Source organism: Lissotriton vulgaris, chromosome 2_1 (genome assembly GCF_964263255.1).
Source record: "Lissotriton vulgaris chromosome 2_1, aLisVul1.2, whole genome shotgun sequence".
Taxonomy (NCBI): domain Eukaryota; kingdom Metazoa; phylum Chordata; class Amphibia; order Caudata; family Salamandridae; genus Lissotriton; species Lissotriton vulgaris.
Genome location: NC_141687.1, coordinates 1,756,765,009 through 1,756,790,491, shown reverse-complemented (window position 1 = coordinate 1,756,790,491; position 25,483 = coordinate 1,756,765,009). Strand labels below are relative to the sequence as shown.

The 25,483-nt window shown below is 45.4% G+C and overlaps 1 protein-coding gene across 3 annotated transcripts in view; it reads left to right on the top strand.

Moving 5' to 3' along the window:
* The window catches only part of LOC147733242 (ras association domain-containing protein 7-like), a 139,102-nt gene extending 118,910 nt beyond the window's left edge, over positions 1-20,192 (top strand). For 2 of the 3 annotated variants that reach the window (XM_086957805.1, XM_086957806.1), the window contains exons 3-6: positions 2,795-3,756; positions 10,077-10,245; positions 15,525-15,632; positions 19,374-20,192. In XM_086957805.1, coding sequence (XP_086813931.1) covers positions 2,795-3,756; positions 10,077-10,245; positions 15,525-15,632; positions 19,374-19,405 — 1,271 coding nt within the window. In that variant the 3' untranslated portion in view covers positions 19,406-20,192. The remainder of the gene's footprint in view (positions 1-2,794; positions 3,757-10,076; positions 10,246-15,524; positions 15,633-19,373) is intronic. The other variant, XM_086957807.1, reaches the window with a different exon arrangement.
* The last annotated feature ends 5,291 nt before the right edge of the window (positions 20,193-25,483 follow it).

Genomic DNA, 25,483 nt, shown 5'->3' with positions numbered 1-25,483 from the left:
GCTTCCTCAATATGCTGTGTCCTTCAAAGGCAAACAGCAATGCAGAAGAAGTTTGCACGTTACGGAGAGTAATGACTGCTAGTTTGCGCTCAAAATTTGGATTAAGTGACCTACGGGTTTTCAAACATGTTACTTGCCCAGCTTGAACGTGAGCTTGCACCTATGCCTTGATCTTGCCTTTGACCTTTTATCTCTGCTAAAACTCTGTAGATATTGAGGGTACCATAGGCGATCTGTAAAACCACTGTAGATGGTGTGATGAATGTTTTACTTGTCTAGAGTCCAATAGTTGATTGTCGAATTCTGCCAATGAAGTCCCATTAATGTGCTATTTTGTTTTGCTGAGCTAGTAAAGCACTTTCTTGTGTCTGTTTGAGTTTCTCCGCCCCAGCACTACCTACGCCAAGAATCCGTTGACTGCTTTCATTTATGCCCTGTGAGTTAAGTTACAGAAGGGGTCACTCGGCCCAGTTTGCAGAACTGTTGTGTGGTGGACCCGAGGACACCAAATGATCCGTGGTACAATAACTCTTTTCTACCCTGCGCCTCCCTCCTCTGCTGGTGTCTTACACCCATGAACTTGAATGCTCTAGTTTTAAAATGGCTGTTTACCCCTTTACAGGCCTTGAAAGTAGCCTGGACCTGTTCCACCTCTTTAAACCCCTGTGACTTGCTTGTCATTTAATACAGCACTAAGCACAAGACGTGTGTGGGTGTGCTCTACCTCCTAAACAGGATCTAAAACTAATTCTTATCCACCCACAGGTCCTAAAAATGTGTGTCTGGGTTTCTGTGCAAGTGTATCGCATATATAAATAGAAGAATGCTTCTGTGCTGGCTACATGCTGCTCCTGCTAAACTCTTCACTCCGCTGGTTACCAGTAATCCAATTTTTTTAACATCCCCTAGAGGGCTGAGATCTCTGAACAGAGTGAGTAGTCTTGTGCTCCAGAGGCTCAGCTATGACGTGCAGCAGAAAGCGTAGACATGTTTCTTACCTAACAGGGTTTCATTGATGTTAAGGATGTGCTCTAAGGAGGGGAGCGAGAAGTATGATTTTTATTTTGGAGGAGGGGTTAGAACAAGGAAGTCTCCATCTTAATTGGGAAGGTATTTCATGTATGCTGATGACTCAAGTACCTTTTGGACAAGGTAAGCCCTTTTAAAATGTCACCTAGCCAAAAACTTAGATTTGTAATAAAAAGTAGATGTGCATGCTTCCTGGGGACGAGGTATGAAGTTAAGACGCATTGCTTGGCAGGTCCCTTGGACCAGAAGAGCTGAATTTATGAGTTTTCCTAACCCTCCTCTCCTCCCCCCCCCCCCCCCCCCCCCACACTCACACAGCGTGCTACTAGAATTCCCGGCTAAGGTATCAAGGGGTTAGTAGACCAGCTGGAAGAGAGTACTCTAGGTAGAGCACAGCCTCATGTGAGGGATTATATGCCAGCCCAACTGCTATTGGAAGTTATCCTAAATGTCCAGACTTCCTCGGGCTTATTTCAGATATTGTATGATAGGAGGCACTTTGGGTATCCAGAAGTAAGAGGAAATGAACCAAGCCTGGGGAGGGAGTGAAGCAACCCACCAAAAATGGTGTTACTATGGGGAAGGTGCCAAAGATGGAAAGAAAGTAATGCAAATTAATGTTACAGAGGAGGAAGTAAGGTAGGTAGCGTCAGCCTCCGCCCTTCCCTGCAGCCCAGGCGTCTGTCTCCTAGTGTGCAACCTAACCAAGGGTCAGGGAGAGTTTGGCACGTTCCCTTGCCTCGTTTGCATGTTGTGAAATCCACACAGGGATTACCTCATCCAGGTAGTCCTGGCCGCTGTACCGAGAGCTGTAGGGAAAGCCATGGATGTGTGCCGGTGTGCACCGGAGGACCAACTAACAGGAGAAAATAGTGATAGAAAAAAGTTGGTGAGCATGTACCCTATTAACCAGGCTGTGTCCAGAACATTACCGGGGCAGCTTTAAGAAGGCATGGGTGGTGGACAGAATGTGGCTGATTTTACTTTACAGAGGCCACTCTAGTACAAAGTGGTAGAGTACCGAGGATTCTACGAAGGATCTGAAGACCATGTTGAAATGGAGACCTCTAGAGACAAGATGGTTACTTGGGAAGAATCCAGCAAAATTATGCCTTTTATAGGAAGGGATTTTTTTTGGGGGGGGGGGGTGCTCTGTCTTCTTTCATCAGTGCTATTGGATGCATGAAACTACGGTTGACCTGTATTCATGTAGGCCGGACCGTGCACAATCCATTTTGTTACTTCTGTTGAAATCTAGACTACACATAAAAGAATGCATCCATTTATTTACTCAAAGGCCAGAGTTGGCAACATGGTGGTGGTTACACGTTTTTCATAATAGAGCTTCGTTGAGGGCCCTAGATGATGGGTATGTGCAGTTGTTGCATAAGACCATGTATGGGGTCCATCATATTGCAGTATATGAAACAGTCGGTCATCTTCATACCTTGATGCCACACGAGATGATGCAAAGCAATGAAAAATTCACACCCAAAATAAAGTTGATATTTTTGTTGCACTAGTACCTCACAAGTACACTTGTAAATACATGTGGATGTTAGTACATGCAATCCTGGGGATGATGCTGGAACCGTTTTCTAGAAGGAATACTTTTATAAGTAAGCACAACCCTGAAGTAGGAAATGACCGGGATTGTAGTTTTGTCTTAATGGCCATTTTCTCCTGGTCTTCCATGCAATGCTGCTACGCGCGTGAGTTAAAAAAACGAATCTCATTCTGTTCCATTTTCTTTTTCTCCCACCAGGCCAGACTGGACGGTACGTTCTCATCCAAACACTGAGGGACAAGGAAAGGCAGCTTCTGCCTACTGAGCGGCCCTTGGAGTACCTTTCAAAGTGTGGACAGTATGCCAACGATGTGCAGTTTATACTGCGTCGCACAGGCCCCAGTGTGGCGGAGAGGCCCTCCTCGGACACCACGGGGCAGCCTCCGGAGAGGATGTTCGTGAGGTCCAGCTTACCCCTCAAGCCAAGGCCTGTAAGCACTGAGGTAACGCGGTCTAAAGAGCCGCGGAAAGCTCTCACCTTCAACCTGGGCCCCATGGGCTCGAACGAACTGTTGGCCAAGCACAGGTTAAAACATCAGCAAAGGAATGGAATGGACTCAAAGGAGAGCAGCCAGTCTCCCCAGGTGAGCAGTAAACCCTCCAAAGAGACCAGTCAGCCTCCCAGGGTAAATGGACTATCTTCAAAGGAGAGCAGCACACCTTCCAAGGAGGATGTATTCAGGATGGTGCTGCGTCAGCAGGAGCATCTGCAGTCCTTGGAGCACCAGAACGACTCTGCCGGAGCAGATCTCCAGGCCTGGGAGAACAAGGGAGGCTCAAAGAACCAGGATGAGCTGCTGTACCTGGAGCAGCTCATCCACCGCAATGAGACAGAACTCAGCTATGAGGACTTCTGGCACGATGAGCTGCAGCAGGAGCGGGAGCTGGAGCGGGAGCGCCAGGGCAAGACGCAGCAGCTGCGTGCCACTGTAGAGGAGTACAAGCAGCGCATTCAGGAACTGACGTCCCAGGCTGAAGCCCTGGAAAAGGAAATTGAGCGAGTGCAACAAGAGAAGGTCACGCCAAGCCCCGCTGAACTCCAGGACATGGTAAGCAGGATGAGGCGGGAGCTGGACTCCAAGACCAGTCAAAGCTTGCAGCTGGAAAGCAACATTTCCAACGTGGAGAAAGCGTTCAGGGAAGCCGAGAGGGCCCTTCAGGTAAAACTGATTTTATTTTTTATAATGGAATTTAGATTATTAGTATGTGACTGCACTGAGGGGAGTCTTCTTAAGGAAGAAGACGTACAGAATTTGCCACGCTGAAGCGCTTCGGAGATTAAAGATGCCAAGTAGCAAAAACCACTCATCACCCGCACCTCATAGAGCTCCATCAGCTTCAAATCCACAAATGAGCACTCTTCAAACTCCTCACACACACATACAAAGCGTTACACACCATTGGCCCCACTTACCTCAAAACCACATACATTTCCACAGATCTACCAGGCGCCTCCCTCTGTCAGCCTCCTGCTCGGGCACACCCCTTGCATACACAGAACCACAAACAGTGGTCGTGCCTTCTCCTGCCTTAAGCCTGGAATGACCTGCCCCGGCCACCAGAGTCCTCTACTCAGTACTTGAATTCCGCAAGAAACTGAAGACCTGCCTCTTCATCTTGTCCCGGCCCTGTCTCTTCCATATGGCTCCTTCAGTCCAATGATACCATCCCGGGTGTAAGGTGGGTTTGTAGAGCACTGCTTGTCACTCGCGAGGGTATCCTGGTGCTGAAATGTAACAAAACTGTTTTATGCATGTTGAAAACAAGTTGCTTTTATCTAACCCTATTTTCTTCATATCTTTTTCTTGCTCCCCAATTCCCCTTTCTCTCACACACTTGTTCTAGCAGTCTTTCACTGTCATTATCTTGTGCTCTTCGACACCGTTCTGTAATTTCAGTAGCTTAATTAGGAAGGCCTCGAGAACTGTTCCCGGGCCATCTGTTCAGATCCCCTAACTATTATTCGTTTTCACCTGTTTTATTCTCTTTGAGGTCGTTATTTACTTCCACCAGTTTTCTCAGGTTCCCAGTTGTGCAGTTTAATTGCAGTTTAGTTGAACCTGTAATAACGGAGGAGGACAACAAAGCTTTTGGAGACCGGCTGTATTTTGGATGGTAGCAGAAACTTAGTTCTTATAGGCAGGCGTAAAGTGCACAGCAGTTCCTGGGGTTTTTATTGTTTGCATTTGAAGTCGAGGCTTCTTCCGGACAAGGCATGTTCCCGCTAGGCATCTTTTCAGGAGGCTGTTGAAGTTCAAAGCTTGGTGACGGGAAAGGGATGTGCCTTGGAATAAGTGTGTTTTATTGGTGAGCTCCATGTTCTTCGAAATCCTGGCACTGTAAGTGTGGAGGGATGTCTGTCCAGTCCAAGGGGGGGGTCGCCCAGGCAGACTTCTAAGCTTTAGAAACGGAGGCCGTCTGGCTCATATTTAATGTACTGTGGCAAAGGGCTAAAGAACAACCTAGACTGCCAGTGTACATTTTCAACAACCTCTCAGTTGTGAGTTTGTGATTACCAAGCTGGTTCAGTTCCAAACACTGACAGTACATTTGCCTGACTGCAGTCAGTGGAGTAGGAAGAATGAACTAAGTTTGGTTGCAGAACCCATGTCTTTAAAGAATGCCCCGGTCACTTCATCTTCAGGTCCTCCATAGTGTTTCATATTCCAGTTTGCTTGTTTCCCTATCTGCAGCGAGTTGCTGCTCTCAGTCTATTTCCCACTGGGCAGTCTTAGACCTCAATGTCCTGGTTGTTCCAGTGAGACCACTGGGGATAAGATACGAGGCCGGTAGGTCCATATCATTTGGTTGCAAACGTCAAGCTGCATGGCATGCATTCTGAAAAGCCCAGCAGCATCTGCATCGTACATACGTTTACCCATAAATATTGAAGGAACAGATTACTTCACAAGCACTTTAAAGTTTTCTGAGGAAGAATCCAGTAAATTTACCTCCCGCACTCTGATCATGCTCAGTGTCCCTCTGCTCCCACCTCAAGCAGCAGAAAGTTACATTAAAATGAGCTAAGTTTGTGAGAAAAACGTATATTCGTTTATACCGCTTTGCAGCATCCAAACCCTCTACCTTGCTGTTCCCTAATGCCCTGGGTTTGGGGTGAACGGTTCATGATCCAGCCGGATTTAATATTTTTTTTTGCTTTGGGTTCTCCCACAAGCTAAAGAGAAACTCCCTCCTGCACTGTTTGTGTAGCAGTGTCTCGTGCAGGCAAGGTGATGTCATCCTTTTAAAAGGTCAAGACACCATGTGATCTGAAACACACATACAGTTTGTGAATATGGGTGGATTCGTCATTTATTTTTCGAACGGAATATCACAGCGTGCTTTCTGCGTGCACACCGCTGTGTGTTCTGGAACCCCCCACATAACCTGCTCATTCATCCGGCACTCTTCCTGCCCGACAGGTTAGGGCGAAGAATGCTACCTGTGGACTGAAAGCAGGCCAGCGCCTCTCTAAACTAATTTCATCTAATAGGTTTAGACCAAATTAAAAATTAGTGTTGCCATTGCTTTCACAAAGAGCCATAAAAGTCCCAGAATGGGAGGTGTACAGACAGCGGTGCAGTGTATTTCCGCACTCCAAAGCTTGTAGCTGGCTGCTTATCACTCTTGCATAACTCGTCACAGGGTTACTGGCATGGTGGTATTTATTGGCCTATATTGTCGACCTCCATGGCATAATTCTGGCTCTGGCCTGACTGGTGATTCTTAGCATACTGTGTTCATTCGTGGTTGATGGTGCCCACCGGAGGTGTAAGGCTTGTCTTTGCAGAATGCTGCTGATCATTTTTGTCACGTGCATCCAAGGCCTGGCTCCTGGTGTAATAATGGTTACGGGATTATCCGTATTACTGGCAGCAGTATCATACTGGTGCTGGTGTAGACTGTGGTTCCCTGCATATTGTGATAATGCCTGGTGCGATGGTGCTGGCCCCTGATATAGTTCTAGCACTGGTAATTTTTATTATTATGAGCATCAGTGGCATGGTAATGCATACCAGTGGTGAAATGATTGCTCTGGCACAGGGGTGCTCTGGCATAGGGGTGGTAATTCTTAGCATGTAGTGGACTTTCGTGGCATGAAATGGTAATACTTGGAATGATAGCCAGTAACTGTAATGGGTGTCAAATGTATATGCAATGAAAATCTCAAATCTAATTTTTAGGCACTGAACATGTACTTGCTCAAAGCTGTTTTTTCAGGACAAAAAGATGTTTCGTGAAAATAAGCTTTTTGTTTGAGTCTTGAGTTGCTCTATCCAAAATTAAAGCTTGTATTTTATGGCTAGCCTGTGTTTTTGTAAATTGTAAAGCTGGCGTTTGGAGACAGATTATTGCGTTCACAATTAGGTTCTGACGCCGATATTTGAGTGGTTACATCTACTGCAGTCTTAGAACGTCGTATCCTGTAAGAATGGTGCAGCCTGTCTGAAATTGTTGCCTGTAAGGTCTCCATACCCCCAAGTCATGGTACAGCAGTATGATGATGGACGTTTTTTTCTGCGTCTTGCTTTCTGGCGCCTAAATTAGAGCCTTGTGCATTTGGCCCCCGTACCACTTTCAAGAAGACACTACGTTATTACTTATAAAGGCTCGATTGAAAAATGAAAAAGGGAGATGAAAATAAGAAAGATACTAATAACAAAGGGAGGTCACCCACAGTGTGAAACCGGTGGCGCTAAATACATAATGACAGTCCTCGAGGTTTCTCAGAGCATGCTTATAACACCAGGCTGTGCCTGGGTGCGCTACCTATCTTTGTGGTGTTAGCGTTTTTCTTGGGAAAACAATGTATGCCCTTTCAACTGTCCACATGCCTCACTGCACTAAGAACATGATACAAATACTAGTTGCTTGTGTCTTCCAACATTATAACTTGTACTCGCTTATAAAGTAAGTAGGAAGCAACTCAGTTTTCCTGTTCAACCAAGTACCGTTTAACGGACTTTAGTTCCCTCTAGTGGATGGTAATAAGAACTACAGAAACTCGCTGTGTATGGCGGGTTCAACTTGACCGCTGAGGAAAGGATATTTGCTTTCCAATATGAAGTAACATGTTAAGATCCATGAAAGTTTTGCTTTACTTTTGCTGTGATAGGTAATTTTTTTTTTCTATTGACGATTTAGGCAGCTCTTAGGGCTTCAGTACTTTCTAGACCGATGGTGGTCTGCGCCGACCCATCTCTACTTGGGAGGTGTAGGACTTGCAGCACCTCAGCCACACACCCTTTTCTCGTTGCAGTATACAAGGTAAACAGCTCTGCCCCAGTATTGCGCAAGCCCAGTGCAATGCTGCGTCCCCAATTTGCTAATCGGAATGCACCTCTACCCTTGTATGTCTTTAATGTGGCACAGTAGACGGAACCCAACACTTAGCTACATACTGGTGCGCCGGGAGGTTGAAAGCAAATACGAGGGAACCTTTGTGCACATCCAATCCTCTTTCACGCCATCTCCGTGCAAAGGGTGATAAGTCATGCTGCGCCTGGGTGCGCACTTCCTACATCCATAGTAAGCGTTCACTGTGATATGGTTTGGTTGCTCACCACAGTCGCTGCTTTCGGTTTATCCCTTGTATAAAGTGTTTGAAATGCGAAACCCACACTGCTGTGTCTGTCTCCTCCTTATGGTTCAGGCAGGACAGGATGAGCTGCACATTGACTGTAAACACGTGCGCCATCACGTTTGCAGCCACGCTCATACCTTGTACTGATAGCAAACTCAAAACCAGGAGCTTTTACCAAAGTCCCTGCGGTACCTATAGGGCACGATGCATACAAATGTCAACTCTGATACCAAAAGTACTGTCTTGTAGATGGTGATGGTCGGGAGTCTTGCTTGGTGGCATATCGAAATGTCAAATAAGGTCAGTTTATTTTTGTCTGAAGGCAGCAGCCTGTGCTGATGGAGTTCGGATTACTTGCATGTTACTGACCAATGGAGGCAGGCATTCACTTAGGATGTTAATCAATCTCCCAGTTTGGGAATCTTGGGAGGGCACCTGTAAATTAGCGAGGTAGGCAGGTAAATGCCATCTTCTTGTGGCTTTGACTAGCCTTTTGGGGCGGACATTGAGGTCACATAGTTAATGGATGGGGTATTAGAGGTCCACAAATAGGTGTCTAAGTACCAGGAACAACCTATTGTGGAGAAACTGTCTCTTCTCCCCTTTATTTTCAGCAGCTGTTCACCCCTATTGGCTTACTCTCGCCCCATATATAACCTTAACCTGCTTCATGTTAAAGGAACTCCCATAGGTGGACGGTCCTTTTTCCTGCTTAGGTTTGAAGCACGAGAACAAGTTTCCACTTATTTGTCTTCTCTCAAATCGCTGCCTAGCCCGGAAATAATCCTACCCATTTTTTCACTTCACTTTCCCTATGTCTAAAGTTCTTTTTGCTAGCGGACCCTACTAATCCAGTTTCAGGTCACCCTTTATAGAGAGCGCTTAAAGACTAGTATATATTACCTTCTAAACGCACCACAGACCCTGTGATTCTGGTTTTTGGCCAGTACCCGTTTGGGCTCCCAGTTCAGTATGAGACCTGTTACCTGGGTCCTTGGCTGCAGTTGTCTACCCAGCTCTCCGGATGTGCTCCTGGAGGGAATTGCAAATACACAGGACGTGGAGTATAGTTAGCCACAGCCCTGCATATCGCCATTAAGTGCAAAAGACACAGGCTGATAGGTGAAACCCTCGACACCTGTTCTACATGTAATGCTGCCTAGCAGACCTTTGCTTGCTACTACCATCAAATCCCTGACATTCTCCACCAAACGTATAAATATAATAATATAATCATGTTTGTCATGACCGTGGGCACACGTAGCCCTGCATTCTACATGAGGTGATATTATGGTTGTCCAGTTGACACTGGTGCTTCAGGTTGTACACCTAGATATTCTCTCATATCTTGATCCATTCTGGGTTAAATGTTGGCGCCTCGCATGACCTGTTTAATATCCTGGTTCCTATGAGTAGTGGTTGTGTTTCAAAGTGGAATTAGCAATACGTCAGTTTCTCGTAGCGTGTATTTACTGTGTCTCTGTGCTGGAAACATTTAACCTGTGTGGTATTCTATACTGTCTTTGAGGGATTTGGGCAGGACCCACCAGTGGATGTTTGGTATTCTATGTCTTCTGCAGATAATGTTGGTAGACCTCTCGGGATTTTATTTTATTCTTAATTCCACTGTGGCTGCAGATTCTACATAAGCGGTGGATGTATGGCATCCTAGGCTCTTCATGAGCACCGACAGGCCCTCACCTTTGAAGCTGTCTGCGTTTTAACAACCATAATGCACAGAGAAAATATTCACATTGGGAACTTGATGTGTTTCATGATCCGTACATTAGCAGACCCTCAATTGAAGGAGTCTATTGGCTCTGTGTTGCTATGTTTGTTTATTTTCTGATGCTTAAGGCCTAGATTGGAGCTTGACTTGGTCCATGTATTTTGCAGGCAAAACATCAGGAACTGGAAGATTTGAATAAGGACCTAAGGCAGTGCAACCTTCAGCAATTTATTCTGCAGACTGGCACCACGTTGACTGCTGTGCAGTCCAGAACCGAAGAGGAACTCGACCTTGAGCACTCAGACCTCGAACTGCCAACCTACCAGAGAAATGGAGGTTAGACCAAACAGAGCTGACATTTCCCCCTCATTTTATATCCCTGCTGCCTATCCTTTTTCCTGCTCTTTGGGTAGCCTGGTAGTGCAGTTTCAATCATTAACACATTAGACTTACCAGCAATACTGTTTGTGGTCATATTGGTTGGGATGGTCACTGCCATTCTGGTCCAAACTTTGTATTATTAATAGCAGGAACCCAGGCCAGATTTCATGATTCCCTTGGATTTGCTAAGGAGTTGCGCCAAGGCTAGTACAGGTTTTACATTTCACGAGTGTAGACTTTTGGGGGAGTCGACATAACATGACTGCTGTATTGCCATTGTTAATTTTGTCAAACCTCTCCAGGTAATCAAGGAATTGTCTCTGCAGAACTTCCAATTCTAAGTTAAAAGCTTGTTACTAATGCTATGTATCCTCTGTGTCGAAAACCACAAATGTCTCCTTTGACCTTGCTACACTTGACTCTTCAACAGTGTCAGTTCTAGGTGTATCATAGAGTCCATGCAGACTATTGCGAGGTGGCATTAAGGTGAACGAACTTAGTAAATTGTTGGCTGAAGTACCCCCTTGAAGGTAAAAATAGATTTTTTTAAACCATAATTAGCGAACTATCTCGAATAAAGACATGTTTTAAAGGTATGCATTACAGTGGGATCTGATGCTCAGTGTTGTAGGCATGTTTGAGTTTTCAGATTACTTCCAGGTGTAGTAACCGGTTGTAAACTCTCTGCTTGGCTCCAATAACACCATTTGTTGTGTTTGCATTCTCTGGGGCTGTCTTATAGCAGTACAGAAGACTGCAGCTTGCTTACTTGTGGCAACAAGCTTTGACAAAGCCAATAGGTCTTGCCTATGCTGGAGCTGATGGCTTTGCCAATTTATTTTAGCCATTTTGTACAACAATGTGGCTGCTGTTCAGCATGGCTAAAAGTTGAGGGGGTAAAGGAGAGTAGAGTTGTGGAGTGGTGTAGAGTTGAGTGGTGCGAAGTGCCTTGGAGTGGCATAGAGTGGAGTGGAGCGGTGTAGGGAGTAAAGTGTCAACTTGGAATGGTGTAGAGTGGAATAGCATTGAAAGGAGTAATGTGTTAGAGTGGAGTTGAATGTAGTAGGGTGATGTAGAGCAGAGTAGACTCTTGTAGAATGAGTGGCATAGAGTGGAGCAGTGGGATGGAGTAGTGTCATAGAATAGTGTAATATAGTGGGATGAAGTGGCATAGAGGGAGTTTCATAGACTGGAGTATTGTCGTGGAGCAGAGTGTTCTGGAGTGGCATAGACTGTGGTAGAGATTAATGGAGTAGCAGCGTCCAAGAGTGGAGTATAATGGAGTGCCGTAGAGTGGACTAGAGTGAAGTAGCGTAAAGCACAGTGGTGCAGAGTAGATTAGCATAAAAAGCACCTGCTTGGAGTAAAGTGGTGTAGAGTCCATTGGCATAGATTGCAGTGACGTAGAGTGAAGTGAGGTAGAGTGGTGCAGAATAGATTGCAGTGGCGCAGGGTGTGGTGGCGCAGGATTTATTGGCGCAGAGTGGAGTATAGTGGCATAGAATGCATTGGCGTAGAGTGGTACAGAGTAGATTTCAGTGTACAGTGTCGTAAAGTAGAGTGGTGCAGTGGCAAAGAGTGCAGTGGTGCATGGTAGAAGGTACTGGCGTGGAGTAGAGGGTAGTGGTGTACAGTAAACTGTAGTTGCACAGAATGGTGCAGTAGCATAGTGCACAGTGTGGAGTGGCTCAGAGTAGAGAGGTGTAGAGTGGTGTATAGTGGCATATAGCGTACTGGCACAGAGTAAATTGGCATAAAGTGGACTGCAATTGTTTTGAGTAAAGTGGTGCGAATTGCAGGGCTGTGGAGTGGTGCAGGGTAGATTGCAGTGATGTGGCGTGTAGATTAGAGTGGCTAAGTGAATTGGTGTATAGTGTAGGGGCGAAGAGTGCAGTGGTATATAGTAGAGTAGTTTGCTGTGGTGTGGAGTACAGAGGCATTGAGTAAAGTGGAGTGGTGCAGAATATAGTTCAGTGATGCAGTTTGGAGTGGCTTAGTGTGGAGTGGTACAGAGTACCACATTTTTTGGTAATTCTGAACTGTTGTGAAAATATTTTAATACGATCAAAACAAATAAACACACTGACATTTCCTCACATTATCGTTAGTGTGCTGTATACTTTTATCACAAACTGTATGTCTGTGCAAATGTAATGGTCGTTTCAATTGAAGATGTTGTCTGCTATGGCAATGTGCTACCACACCATGAATACTCCATTTTACCCCACTCCACTATACTCTGCACCACTCCACATTATGTTTAGTGCGATGATGCATTGTGGAGTGGTGCAGAGTAGTGTGTAGTGGCGTAAAGTGCAGTATGCATGGTGTGGTAGCACATTGCCATAGCAGACAACATCTTCAATTGAAATAACCATTACATTTGCACAGGCATACAGTTTTTGATAAAAGTATACAGCACACAAACGATGGTTGCAAATTTCATCACATTGATTTGTTTTGATTGTGGAGTGGTGTGGCTCACTGGTTAGAGGCGGCAGACCCGGGAGCAGAGGACGGCACAGGAACAGGGTTCAATTCCCGACGCGGCAGGGTCGTGAACCAGGGTCAACGGACTTGATAATTCTCGCCTCGGTGCCTACTCTAACCAGGGATCACATTTGACAACTCTGGGCATTAGCTTGCCTCATCTCCACAACGGCCCCCCACAAACGCCGGGAGGGTACATCTCACAGGGAAAGCCAGGACGGTTTCCCAGCGGTCTATAGCACCAGGACGCCTCCGGGTAGCAGAGCGCTTTACAAGACACACACATTTATTAAAATGTTTCAACCACACTTCAGAATTCCCCAAAATTGTACTTCATTTGTGCTTTCCATTTTCTGAAACATCTCCACAGTTCATTTACAGACATTTACATTCTGTTGTGTGCTCCTAGAAAAAAATAACCTCTTACTTCTCACCTGAGTAATTAGCATGATTGTCACGCAAATCTTCTCACTTTGAAGTCAGTGGTACAAAAATAAAAACCCAGCTCTCTGGAAGACTGAGCCTGACATTTGACCCCTGTTTTTGAATACAGAGCAAATGTGACGAGAAGATTTAAATACTTGTACAGAAATTCAGTATGGGTGGAAGAATACAGTAAATAGGTTTAGGGCAAGTGAAGGTACAAACTAAAGCTGGACAGGTTAAAACAAAGTCAGCAAATCGAAGGCAAGCAAATGTGAGTTAGTAACTGCAAAGCCAGTGAGAAGCAATGGGCGGAGTGCATTCCCAGGCAAACTCTCAGAATGTCCCCAAGATGTCATTAGCAAACCAGAGGCTTTGACCTAAAATAAAAAGGAGGTCATCAGGTGGGGCCAGGAGTGGTTAGAGAAATTCTGTAAAAGAACTGGCATACAGTGAAACAGCAAAATGGTCGAATGTACCTATTAGTCGGAAGGGGCCCCAAATTTCTTGTGCAGTCAGTGCAGTAAAGGTTCTTGGATGACGAGTTAGCCTTTACGGCTTGGATTTTCAGAACTGGCTGGCTGTCGGTTCAGGTCTCTGACAAAAATCATTAAGTATAGCTAACCCAAATATTGGGGTAAGCTGGCAAAGTTTCTTGGATCTTTATAATAAACCTGACTTGAGTGATGAAATGGATAGGGGGCTGGGAGCAACTTGAAAATTGTGTACTATTATTTAACCCAGGGTGTTGAGAGCTTTCCTGTGTGTCTATCAGAAAGGGTGAGGGAGTAAAACACATTTCTTTTGACATGTGTGGGTTTCTGACTCCCCCTTGAAATGCTACAGTGGGGAAGGCCAAACTTGTCATGGGTGAGTGGCACATTCAGTGGGCAAGGAACAGTTATGGAACCCTCTCTGGTCAGTTGCATCATTTGACTGCTGAAGCCCAAGGTGTGTACTTAAGACAAGACCTGTAAACAGGCCGCAGCTACCTAATTCCTTAAGCAGTATGCGCTGTGACTCCACATTTTTATAGGGACAAAGAAGACCATCAACTGTGTTAGGGTCTCGCATTTTGATTGTAAAATAGAATAGCAGTCTGTGAAGGAGTACCACATTTTGACCGTGTAGGAACATCACATTTTACCATGTAGAAACACCACATTTTACCATGTAGGATTGCCTCATTTGATGGCCTGCTGGTCAGTTAATATTTTCTAGGTAGATGTCATGGAGCATGACCTCCCTATGCAGATCTATCGGATATTGCAGTAGCCAGAAGCCTGTCTTCTCCTCCCACATTGAATTGTCTGCATGCAGGAAGAAATTCCGAACCAGCTGATCATGTCTCTGCTACTTTCCACAGTTGCGGGAGAAACCACTTATTAACCCCTTTCGTGCTCCCGTTGGCCAATGGGAGCACTACCTCGCGGTGCTGCCGCCGGCCTACGGCCGCGGGAGCCCCGCCCACTCTTTAGAACGCCCACACCGCGGCGGAAAAACCGCCGTGGTTAAGGCGTTAACCTGGAATGATGAGGTAGACCCCCTGACACTTGGAAGTTGGCGTAAAAATGGCATTTGGCAGGTTATGGAGTCATTTCCTTCCACCAGCAGGTAATGGCAACAGTCCCAGAGTCAGAAACTGTAAACTGGATCTGGAGGTGCATAATGAACTTTCAAAGTCCCCGATCCTTGCAGTGTGAAGTTCTGGCAAATGAGCCTTTGTTTTTTTTATAAACATAACCAGGTACGAACTGACGTTAGAAGATGTGTGGAAACCTTACATTAAAGGTAGCTTGATTCCTTGTTTCGAACAACTATTTAGGATGTGCTAGAAGTTTAATTCTGATGGGTGCTGAAGATGGTGGTTAGTGTAGGTTCTTCAGAGCTGTGCCGAATGGTACCATGTTATCGCAGTTGGAACTTGAGTCTGTCACCCATGACCAAAATCATATGCAGATTTAAAGAGCTCTCAGTAGCCAGCAGTTGTTGCCAATGCGTCTATAATTCACACCGAAGTAAAAGATAGCTCTCATCCGAAGTACCTTTCCATTAAGACAAAGATAAGTGAGGTTTCTGGTTACGCAAAATGAGTATGCATATCTTCAAGTTGTTTTGCCTTTCATTGAGTTGTTCGCATTTACTAAACAAAATGTAATCCTCAGCTTTGATGGTTCTTGGACTGAATTGGGAGATATTATGTAGTAAGCAAACTTCTCATGCTTATGTCTGACTCTGTTGTCGAGTAGTTTGCCACCGTTGTTGTTGGAATTGAGATACCTGAGCGAACGGAGCATTAACATGGTCTTTCTCATCAACAGGTACGCTCAACTCCAGCATGGACTCTCCTCCCCGACCGACTGCCAAGCAGTTCCTCGGCAATCCCCGAAACCTTCAGAACCCACTGGTGTCCAGCCTAAACCCAGAGGGTGTGTATGTGTGAATCAGCTTGTGCCTGCCTGCTTGCTTTTGCAAATCTCCTCTTTTCCAGCAACTCTGCAAAAACAAACACTTGCACTATTGACGGTGGCAGCTTCGACCTGCATGATGATGAGGAGGCTGCTTGAACTCTTGGCCTGTCATTGTTGGTTCTCTTTTCTCTATGGCTCTTTTCAAGACTTTTGCATATTTTATTTCTGCGACAGATTGATGCTCTAAGATGGCAGCAGTGGCTTCATAGCAGCGCAAGGCATGACGAGTCCAATTTCAAACAAAACTGGACTCATGTTAAACCAAGACCCCAAATGAGTGAGCTGCAGGCCGGTTCACTGAAGTCTGTGTAGATGCTGGGGATTGTCACATTTCTCAAATTGAAGGAATTTCTGGTGTCGCGCTTGCAGAAGGGTCTGAAAACACAAGAAAACTACCTTTACATTGCTGTGTGCATGACTTAGACCTTCATCCGAAGATCTCATGACCTTGCCTGGTATCATTTTACCATGTTGGAATTTACGATTTTTAGAGTGATCAAAATGTAATCTATTCCCATGGTTCTTTTTTCTGTGTCTGATCTCTGTAGATTTGTGCCCACCTCCTCCTTCTCCATTAATACAGAGTTGCCAGCAGTTGTGCGGCGAGAAGTATCAATCTGCTGGCTATGCACAGTGTATACAATGACATGTGCTATCACTTAGAGTTTAGTAGAAGACATTTGAACCTTAATAGATGCTTTGACACCAATTCCTTCTGGTCCTTTACTGCTAGTAATTGGAAGTTTCTACTGGTAGCTCAGTGATCACTCTTTAATTCTGGTAGCTGAGTTGCTGCTATGATCATACCGGACACCCCATGTTTCCTTTTGAGAAACAATTGAGGGAACTGTCCAATAGAGATACAGCAGTTTTTCAGTTTCACTTCACTGTTGGATAAAAGAACTGAGGGAGTTCTCTTTTAGACATTCTGAAGGCTCCACAGTTTGGTGAGACTGTAATCCAATATGCTTCGGCATGCCATGGAAGCCCTGTTTGCGGATGGTTTGACTTTGTCAGTCATGTCAATAGGCACTTTTTGTATCAAGGTGGCCTGGTTGCCGCCTCTACGAATTTCAGAGCAGAAGAACAAAGGCAATGTTAAAGAGCGATTTGTCCACTCTGCCCTTCTCCGGGAAGCGTTTTCTGTTATTCACTGAATGTATTACTGCAGGAGACTATGGAGACTATGACGTGTATTACATACATGTGTAATCCCAGCTTCCAGCTCTCGGTGGAGGGAGCTGTATTGAGAGATGTATGTAAAATTACCTAGCTACAAATCAGTGTACTTATTTTAGATATGTACAAATATTTTTTTAATATAGAAAGTAATTTAGAAGATATAAAAGTTACCTCTGCTTCCAGTGTCATCTACAGATACCACTGCTTCTGCCTCATTCTTCAACCCCTGATTCTTGGAAGGGCTCCATGCCCACCAAAAATGTTTGTTTGCATGTAGTTCAGTGTTAGCCATAAAAATTATAGAGTATCCCCTGTTCCAAATATTGACTGCTCCGTTGAAATATTAACCCCTCCCCTGCGGGGGGCGCGCACAGCGCCCCGGTGCTCATGACGAGCTTGGCTTGTCATGCAGCACGGTGGCACTGTGCCCGTTCCAATGCACAGCAGGGGAATTATCCCCGCGTGGGCGAGGCGCAACGGTCATGGCGAGCTCAGCTCGTCATGAGCACAGCACGACAGTGCCTCACGATGAGCTGAGCTCGTCATGAGCATGCAACGGGTTAAAACTATACTCTGGAGTAGTGACACCCCCACCCAATTCTGCCTATGTTTAGGTTTCCATTTGAAGTCAAAATGGCATGTGCAGCATTGTGTCCCCCCCCCCCCCCCCCTTAACCAATAATTCCTGCACAATCACAGCAAGCCCAAGTCCTTTCTGTAATGGACAAAATCGGTCTGATATTTGCGAGAAGGATGCTTTTCCTCCACCTCCCAGTGGCGAGACTTAAACTGGAAAAGTGCAAGATGACCAACCTTTACTGTTGATCAACACGATTTGGAGGTTTGGAATTTAACTTGTGTGCAATCTTGATTTGGGAGCGTTTTTTTCAATGAGACTCAATCACTCAAACAGTGCCAATCCTTTGGAAAAAATGCAGAACCTTGGCGGACAGCACAACTGTTTGTCTGTTAAACCAGGTACACGCTGCCTAGCTATGCCGCTATCCCTCTGGTATCAAGAACTTGCCAGCATTGAAGATGTATATCTTGTAAACAGTATGTGTCTAAAAGGACAAATGTATATAAATATATATGTATATAAAGAGAGATAGTTATATTTACGCAACTTGAACTGCGGTACGTTCAGCCTCTGAATTCTCGCCCGAGTATATCCGTAGATTCCCTTGAGCCTTATCATTAATTTACAAACAGTAGCAATCTGCCGGGGTTTGTAAGGAATTGCAAACCCTTGTGGCCTAAATGTATACAGAGAGGGACACCAGGGTAGCTGGTGGAATAAAGAAGTAGGTGGCCTACCACCACTGGTACTCTCAAGACAAAGAATACTGCGGGTCGAACGTAGGAGTTTATGCTCACTTCCAAAGGTATTGGCAGAGTAAATCGACTTTCATTTACTCTATATCTCGCTCATGCAACAACGGTGGTCATCAGTCCACCTGCTTTAAAGATTTGTAGACTGCTCACAATTATGGTGCACATTAAATGTAGAATTATTAATACACAATGGGTCAAATTTTATGTTGCCACAATTTTCTCTACACACACTTGTTTATCCTCTTTAACGTGCTTTATCAAGGCACCCTGGATTTGTGGATAGATTATTTTTTTGTTTGTTTGTTTTTGTTTAGCAAGTGGCATTTGTAATGAAAGCCAAATGCTAAAAAAAAGAGCGGGCTGTTTATGAAAGATCTCACAACTGAAAATCCATTCTCTTGCCAAAGAGATGATTTGCTCTCGGCTTCTTTGTGGATTTTTTGTACTCCTAGCCCCCGGTCCACCACATTCTTAAAGGATTCTTAAGGATATGTGTTACCACAAGGCCTCTGCTCATTGGACAGCTCTTTTTTGAGGGCATTATTTGAGTCATAAAGTATTACTTGGAGAAATTGTATATGTCACATTGACATGCGTTATGAAATAGGGTAACTTTAAGTAGGTTATTTGGGATAGTAAAATTCAAATGTTCACTTTATTCACACATTTACAAGCCCTGCATGCCTCTAGGAAATGCTGCTTTGATGTATGACCTCTTGCTTGTGTTTGTCTTACATCCATGTGATGTCAGCTCTGTACTTGTCTCTGGAGGCGGGATTTCCAGCATACACTCTGTCACTTGCTTGTGCTTGCTGTTGTATTTGAACTGGCATATCAGTCCAAGAATTTAAGAGAAACATGGTGATTTCCTGGCAAATAAGGGTGACGTGGGGAGGCTAAGTTGCATTTTAGGTGCGAGTCTGAACTGTAAACTCACCTGCTCCAGTCCCCTTTGTTTTGTCCAGCTAATCTCCCAGTTTCCCTCCTGGACAGTTCTTACTTTCTTTACCTCCTATGTACTTTTTTCACTTTTCTCTTTTCTTGTTAAAAATGAAAGTGTGTTTTTCTCCATTTAGATGTTATATAGTTTAAATGTATGCTTTTAACACCTTTTCTGTGTTTGAATTTTGGAACTGTTATGCGAGGGAGCCGTCTAGTTACTTTTTATTGTATGTTTTACAGTACTATCTTCAAAACAGAGCACCTGGAGATAAAAGACCAACAAATGAAGGACTATATGTACTTTTTAATTATATGAAATAAACCAGTTTTTAATACCATATGTTTTATTACCTTGTTTTTAATAACTTTTTACCGCACAATTGCGAGTGGTTACCATTTTTCACAAGACAACCTTTTAACCGAGGGTGCTGCTCTCCTGTCAGTCACTTTGGCGAATCCAGGCATCCATGTGGAGAAGAAATGCTTTGTTTGGCCCAGCATGGCCCGTGGTTGGTCTGCGGCACAGTCTGGCCATGGACATTTGTGACTATTGATGGCCGGTCCTGCTCTTGCCGATGTCTGTGCTTCCACTGCGGAATGTTGCTGCACCACGAGTAGGACAATGAGGCTGCAGCAATTCGTGAATGCTGAACAATGCGTGAATCCATCCCCTTCAGGTCTAAGCTCTTCAAGGTGGACCGCACGAAGAACTATGGGCTGTGATGAGAGCCATTGCAGGAGTTTTAGACTGGTCTAGACCTGGTCTTTGTTTGGGATGTTGGCCGGACCAAGTTGGGAAGATGGACCATTGACGCCTGTTTTGGCCTCATAGTATTGTGAAGCTTGGCAGCACCTGTGCCAGAATTTATCTGTCGCTGTGTTGTGCTCTCTGTTGTGAAGATCAGACAGCGTGTTTGAAACCCTTGAACTGCGGCTGCTCTGGAGCAACTGTCTGTGAAGTACCTCTTGAGCGTGGGGATGTTCAGGGAAACATTTTCATGATATTATTATAACCAAGTAGGAAAGCTGCAGTATTAAAACAAATCAATCCATGTTCTATCGTTTAATATTTTGTGTAATATATTTATACATCACTTTCAATCTTCCTCATGACAGCCTTAGCTCCTTCCTGTGTACTTCTCATCTTCCCCTTTCCCCTTCCTTCTACGCTTATCTTTTTTTGTCACTCAACTACCCTTCTTTCTCCCTTTTCTTGTATTCATTCCCTACATTTCTTCTGCATTCTCTACTTTGTTTTAGTGCTGTTTTCCTTTCCCTGGTTTGTGCCCATTCTTATTAATCCTTTTCATTCCATTATTTACAGCTCTTTCCCACTACTCACCCTCCAGTTGCTAGCCCTCAAGTTTTCTTGATCCCTATAATCCAACCCCCCTCCCCCCCCCCCCCCCCCCCGACTTTCAGTATCAATACCATGGGCACCCTGCAATGTCTAACGTTGACACCAATGCTATTTTCTCCATGCATTTCCTTGGCAGTCTGTGGCAATGCCCGTGAAAAATGTGCTGCTTTCAGTCGGTCCCAATGGCCAATCACCACCACCCAAGCTCTGGGCTTAGTTCCTTCTTCACCATGCCCACCGTAGGCTGTCCATGCCAAGTCATTTGCTCTCTTTGCAGCCTTTCTGCAGTCCGTACTAATATGTGTCGCCGCCATGCTGCGCCGGGGCGGTTGATACCAATGTCCTTGGTACTGATTGTTCGGGTACCGCTTGCATCCCCTGGCAGGTGCTAAGCTCACACATCTGTGCAAGCCTTGTAATGTCCAGTTCTTCTCTCCTGGGTTCTTCTGCGAGGAATCACACAAACTGTTCTTACTTTAGGAACTCCAGCTGACCAATCTTGCCTCAGTTAAGTTGTTCAGCAGCCCATGCGCATCTGTGGGAACTCATTCACAGCACAGCAGACTAGCGAACAGTGCGTGTATTGTTTCAGACTGTTGGAGTGATGAGGTTTATTGCTGCACTTTGTCACATCACTGACATTAATTTTCAGACATGTATTCTCTACAGTGTGTTTTTCCGTGGGCGGTTAGCATGAGGGGAATATATATATATATATATATATATATATATATATATATATATATATATATAATTTGTTATGTAGTAACTGGAAACACTGGTTCCTCAGCGCGCATGTGCATTTGCTACAGTCATTCCTTGGCAGCTGCTCGTTTACCTCAGTCTTGTGTACAGTCGCAGTTTTTTACAGACTCTTATTTTGTAAGAGATAGATTCATGTTCGTTAAAGAACATTATCTGAGCAAGAAACACTTGCGTTCCTTGGTGTAAGAACGTCCATCTTTAATATCAAGGTCATAGTGTTTTGTATTTAGCTAGTCTCCATTTCATGTAACCAGCACGTCCTAACACTACTTTTAGTGACACAAAAATAAAGTTCGGGAAGAGCATAATGTAACCAAAAATATGGCCACTTTTTTTATGTTTTCAAATTAGTATTGGGAAATGGTCATTGGTAACATCTGTACAGGGCCCTGGCATCTATGCCTGTGCTTGGGGGGGTGTGTGTGTGTTTGGTTAGTGTCATTGTCTGCAGACAAGTCTGTCTTCTTGCGCAGGTGTGAGTTTTGTGTGGCCATTCCTATACTTCGGCATAACTGTGTGTTGCCTGCATCCTAACCTGTAAAAGCATAACAGAAGGTGGTCTCCAGGCTTGGAAGAGCCCAAGTATGAAATGGTTGAGTCGTGTGACTTCCTGCACATCTCGACATCGTCACAGTGACCAGCCGCCTGCTTCCAATGACCCTATCGCCACACGGCCATGCAAGCAGTAGATCTGGGCTACAATGTTAACCCGCGTCTCTGCCAGTAAGGTCCTCCTTGGGCGAATGGCAAAAAACATTTCCTGGCTGCAGAGACTCGAGGATGTGTCACTTGGGACTATTGTTGGCCAGTAATGAAGTGCCCCCGTGAGCATGGAAGTCCCTGTATTATTCACTAGTCACGTTAAATTCTTTTCACGACAAGCATGTGTTAAATTGTGTATGCCGCAGCTGTGCAATACGTTTAGAGTTAAGCTGCAGTTTCTCTATGTGCAATTGTGTCGGGCACACTATGCATTGATGTGTCGTATGTCTGCACCGTGCAATCTCGTATGTTAATGTGAACGGTTCTGATTGGTGTATCCTATGCCGACGCATGTGCTGCTCCATCACTAGCAGCTCAGTAACCGGAGTTGAGCTCGGGCCTCTCGGATGCGCGAGACACCCCACAGTTCTTATTCCGGCAGTCTCTCTGCATAGCAGGGCATCGCCCTCCCGCACCAGTGTCTCACCCTTGCCACAGGACACCCTCCTAGGGCACACTTCATGCATCTACTGACGGCGGGGCAATGAAAGGGTCCTTTCCACCACTGAACCTACAAAAGTATTTAGCATGTTTTTGTCGGGGACAGACCCCTTTTCTTGTGCAGCCCTGTGAAACTATTGGGGAGCCTCTTACCAGTTAAAGTACACACGACGACCCCTGTGGTTTCATGGCTGTTGTGTTATTCTCTGAATGAGAGAGGGATGTCATGGTTATGAATATAATCAATGTATCTATGAAATGTACTAAAAATAGTAAAGTTTTCTTTGATCTCACACTATGGTTCTCGAAGGCATTTTTTCAGCGCCACCAATGCAAACCCACGGGAGAGCAAAAAAAAAGTGTGTGTGTGTGACACATGTGCAGTGAGCCACATAAAGACACAGCTAGAGTCTGCAGGCGTTGGACAGATTTTGAGAGACTTTTGAGGTCTGAATCTGGTGGAGACTAACCCGCGTCATGTAGTAAATAGCTGGAGACCACAGGTGTAGCAATAGAGGTTTATTGCAGGAAAACAGAGTAAAGCAACCTCAACACAAGCTGGCCAGGCACTTGGAATTTAGATCTCCCAATCATAAACTTGAAGTGCTGTGATTTATATCAGAAACGAAACTAAAGCACTTTATATATTACAGATAGAATTGTGCAGTGAGGCCATAGCTCTGCAGTCATCAGGTGGAGACCCACAGTCATGAGCTCCTCCCAGAGATCATGATTTCAGTTGTCGATATTCAGCTTTAGGCAGTTGGTCTTTATTCAGTGGGCAGTTTCAGTCATGCAGGCACTGGCAATGATCCAGGTACTGGGGAAGGGGGTCTTGTCCATGAGGCAGAGAATGAACTGCAGGTCATCGGTGTAGGAGAGGGCGTTGACATTGTGAGCAAATTATGCTGGCTAGAGGGGATCATGTGTGCCCTCAAGAGGGTCGAGCTCAGAAAGGATCCTTTCAAAACTCCGCAGATGAGGTTGTAGGTGTCTGAGGTGTATGGTGTCAGGCTGACTGGGTACCTCCAGTCAGGAAGGAACAGATCCATTGGAGTGTACGTTCTTGGATTCCAATGTTGTGTAGCCGCTGAATGAGGATCGGGTGTCAAATGCTGTAGAGGTCCAGGAGGATGAGGGTCTCTGTGTCTACTCTGTCCAGAGCTATGGAGATGTCATTCATGGCAGCAATTAGGTCAGTTTCCATGCTGTGATTGGGTCTGAAAGCAGACTGCGGTGTCAATGAGTCAGTGGTTGTTTAGGTTTTCTGTGAGGTGCCTCTTGATTTTCTCTGTGACCTTGGCTGGGAATGGTATCTAGGAGATTGGTCTGTATTTAATGAGCATTGAGTGGTCTGCAGAGGATTTCTTGAGGAATGGGAGGACAGTTTTATGTTTCCAGGCATTGGTATGGTTGCAAAAAAGATGGATGTATTTAGAATGGATGTGAGCATAGTGCTGATTGTTTGCAATCCTCCAGAGAGCACTTGATAAGGGCACAGGTACGAAGCGGCCCCTGAGTTCAGGGACTTCATGGTAGTGGCGGTTTCTTCTGGGGGGGTGATGGGGCCATGTTGTTAGCATTGGGTCTTTGCATACGTTCGGGAGGCATTTGAGGTCTGTCAGGCCCGGTTGCAGGCCGAAGTTTCTGTAAATGGCAGTAATTTTGTTGTCGAAGAATTGAGGAGGCCAATGATGAGGTGATATTTTTTACAATCGTTAAGATTTATTTTCTTCTGATGGTGCTGGCATTGATGTGGTCCACCAGAGCAGAGTGTTTGGTACTCTGCATATTTGGTGATGGCATCTCGGGGCAAATTTGACCATCAATCTTTCTGCATTGTCCTGGTTCATTTTACATTTGCAGTCCTGTTTGCTATGGCATTCCATTAGTCTGAGTTTCTCCAGGTACCAGCGGGTCTGGACCTTGTATTGTTGTGTTTGGGGGCGGGGGGGGGGGGGGGGGGGGAGGGAAGTGAGGTGGCACAGTGGTGATCCTGTTGCTGAAATTTGTGATGTCTTTAGGGATGCTGTTGCTGCGTTCGGGTCTGTGGGTGGTGAAAAGTGTTCCATCCTTGTCAGTGATGATGTTCCAATGTTGGCAGGCTGGGAATGCTGACCTTGACATGGGCATGATTCGTTCAAGGAACTTGTGTGGGCTGGTCGATTTGGATGTGCTGAAGTTGGTGAAAATAGGATTGAGGTGGTGTCCGGTGATGTGGGTAGGGCCCTTTATTCGTTGTGCTAGGCCCAGGCTTTCATGGTCTTCAAGGAGTGCTTTTACGTTGGGGTAGGCATAGTCTTGCAGTTAAAAGTTCAGGTCTCTGAGGAGGATGCAATTGCTAGCTTCAAGGGAAAGTGGTGCGACTAAGTGCGTGGTAGTGTCAATGAAGTTGGACCTCGGTCCCTTTGGTAGATGAGGCCACTTAAGGTGAAGTTGGCTGTGACGTGGAGGTTGAACAACAGGTATTCCATATTGCAGGATGACATGTATGTAGATGTGTGACGCCGACGGTGTTGTTGTGGAGGATTACAATTTCACCTCTGGTCTAGTGAAGTCTGCCTTGCCTGTCACTCTTATAGCCAGGGAGGACCTCTGTGGCGATGTCCGGTGCCAATGCAGACTTTATCCAGGTTTCTGTGAGGAAAGGTAGGTCAGATTCATTGTTGTGCAGCAGGTCCCAGATAACTGGCATGTTTGGTGAGGGAGCAGGCGTTGAGGAGCATGCTGCCAGTACAGAGTATTGTGTGGGTGGTTGTATGACTGTGAGAAATTGGAGTGTTCGGGGCTGTCGGTCCAGTGAGTGTTTGGTGTGGGTAAGTGCATGAAAACTTGCAATGCTTCCTCAGTGTTATGTGGTTCAGCCAGGCTGCAGTGTGTGGCACAGCAGCAGGGCTGAGAGGGTCACAGTATGGTAGCAGTGAGCAGGAGAACTACCAGGGCTTGTGGCACTGGTTGCTGTCGGGCGCAGACGAGCATGCCTTTGGCACACCAATGGCTCAGCCACTGCAGCAGCCATTAT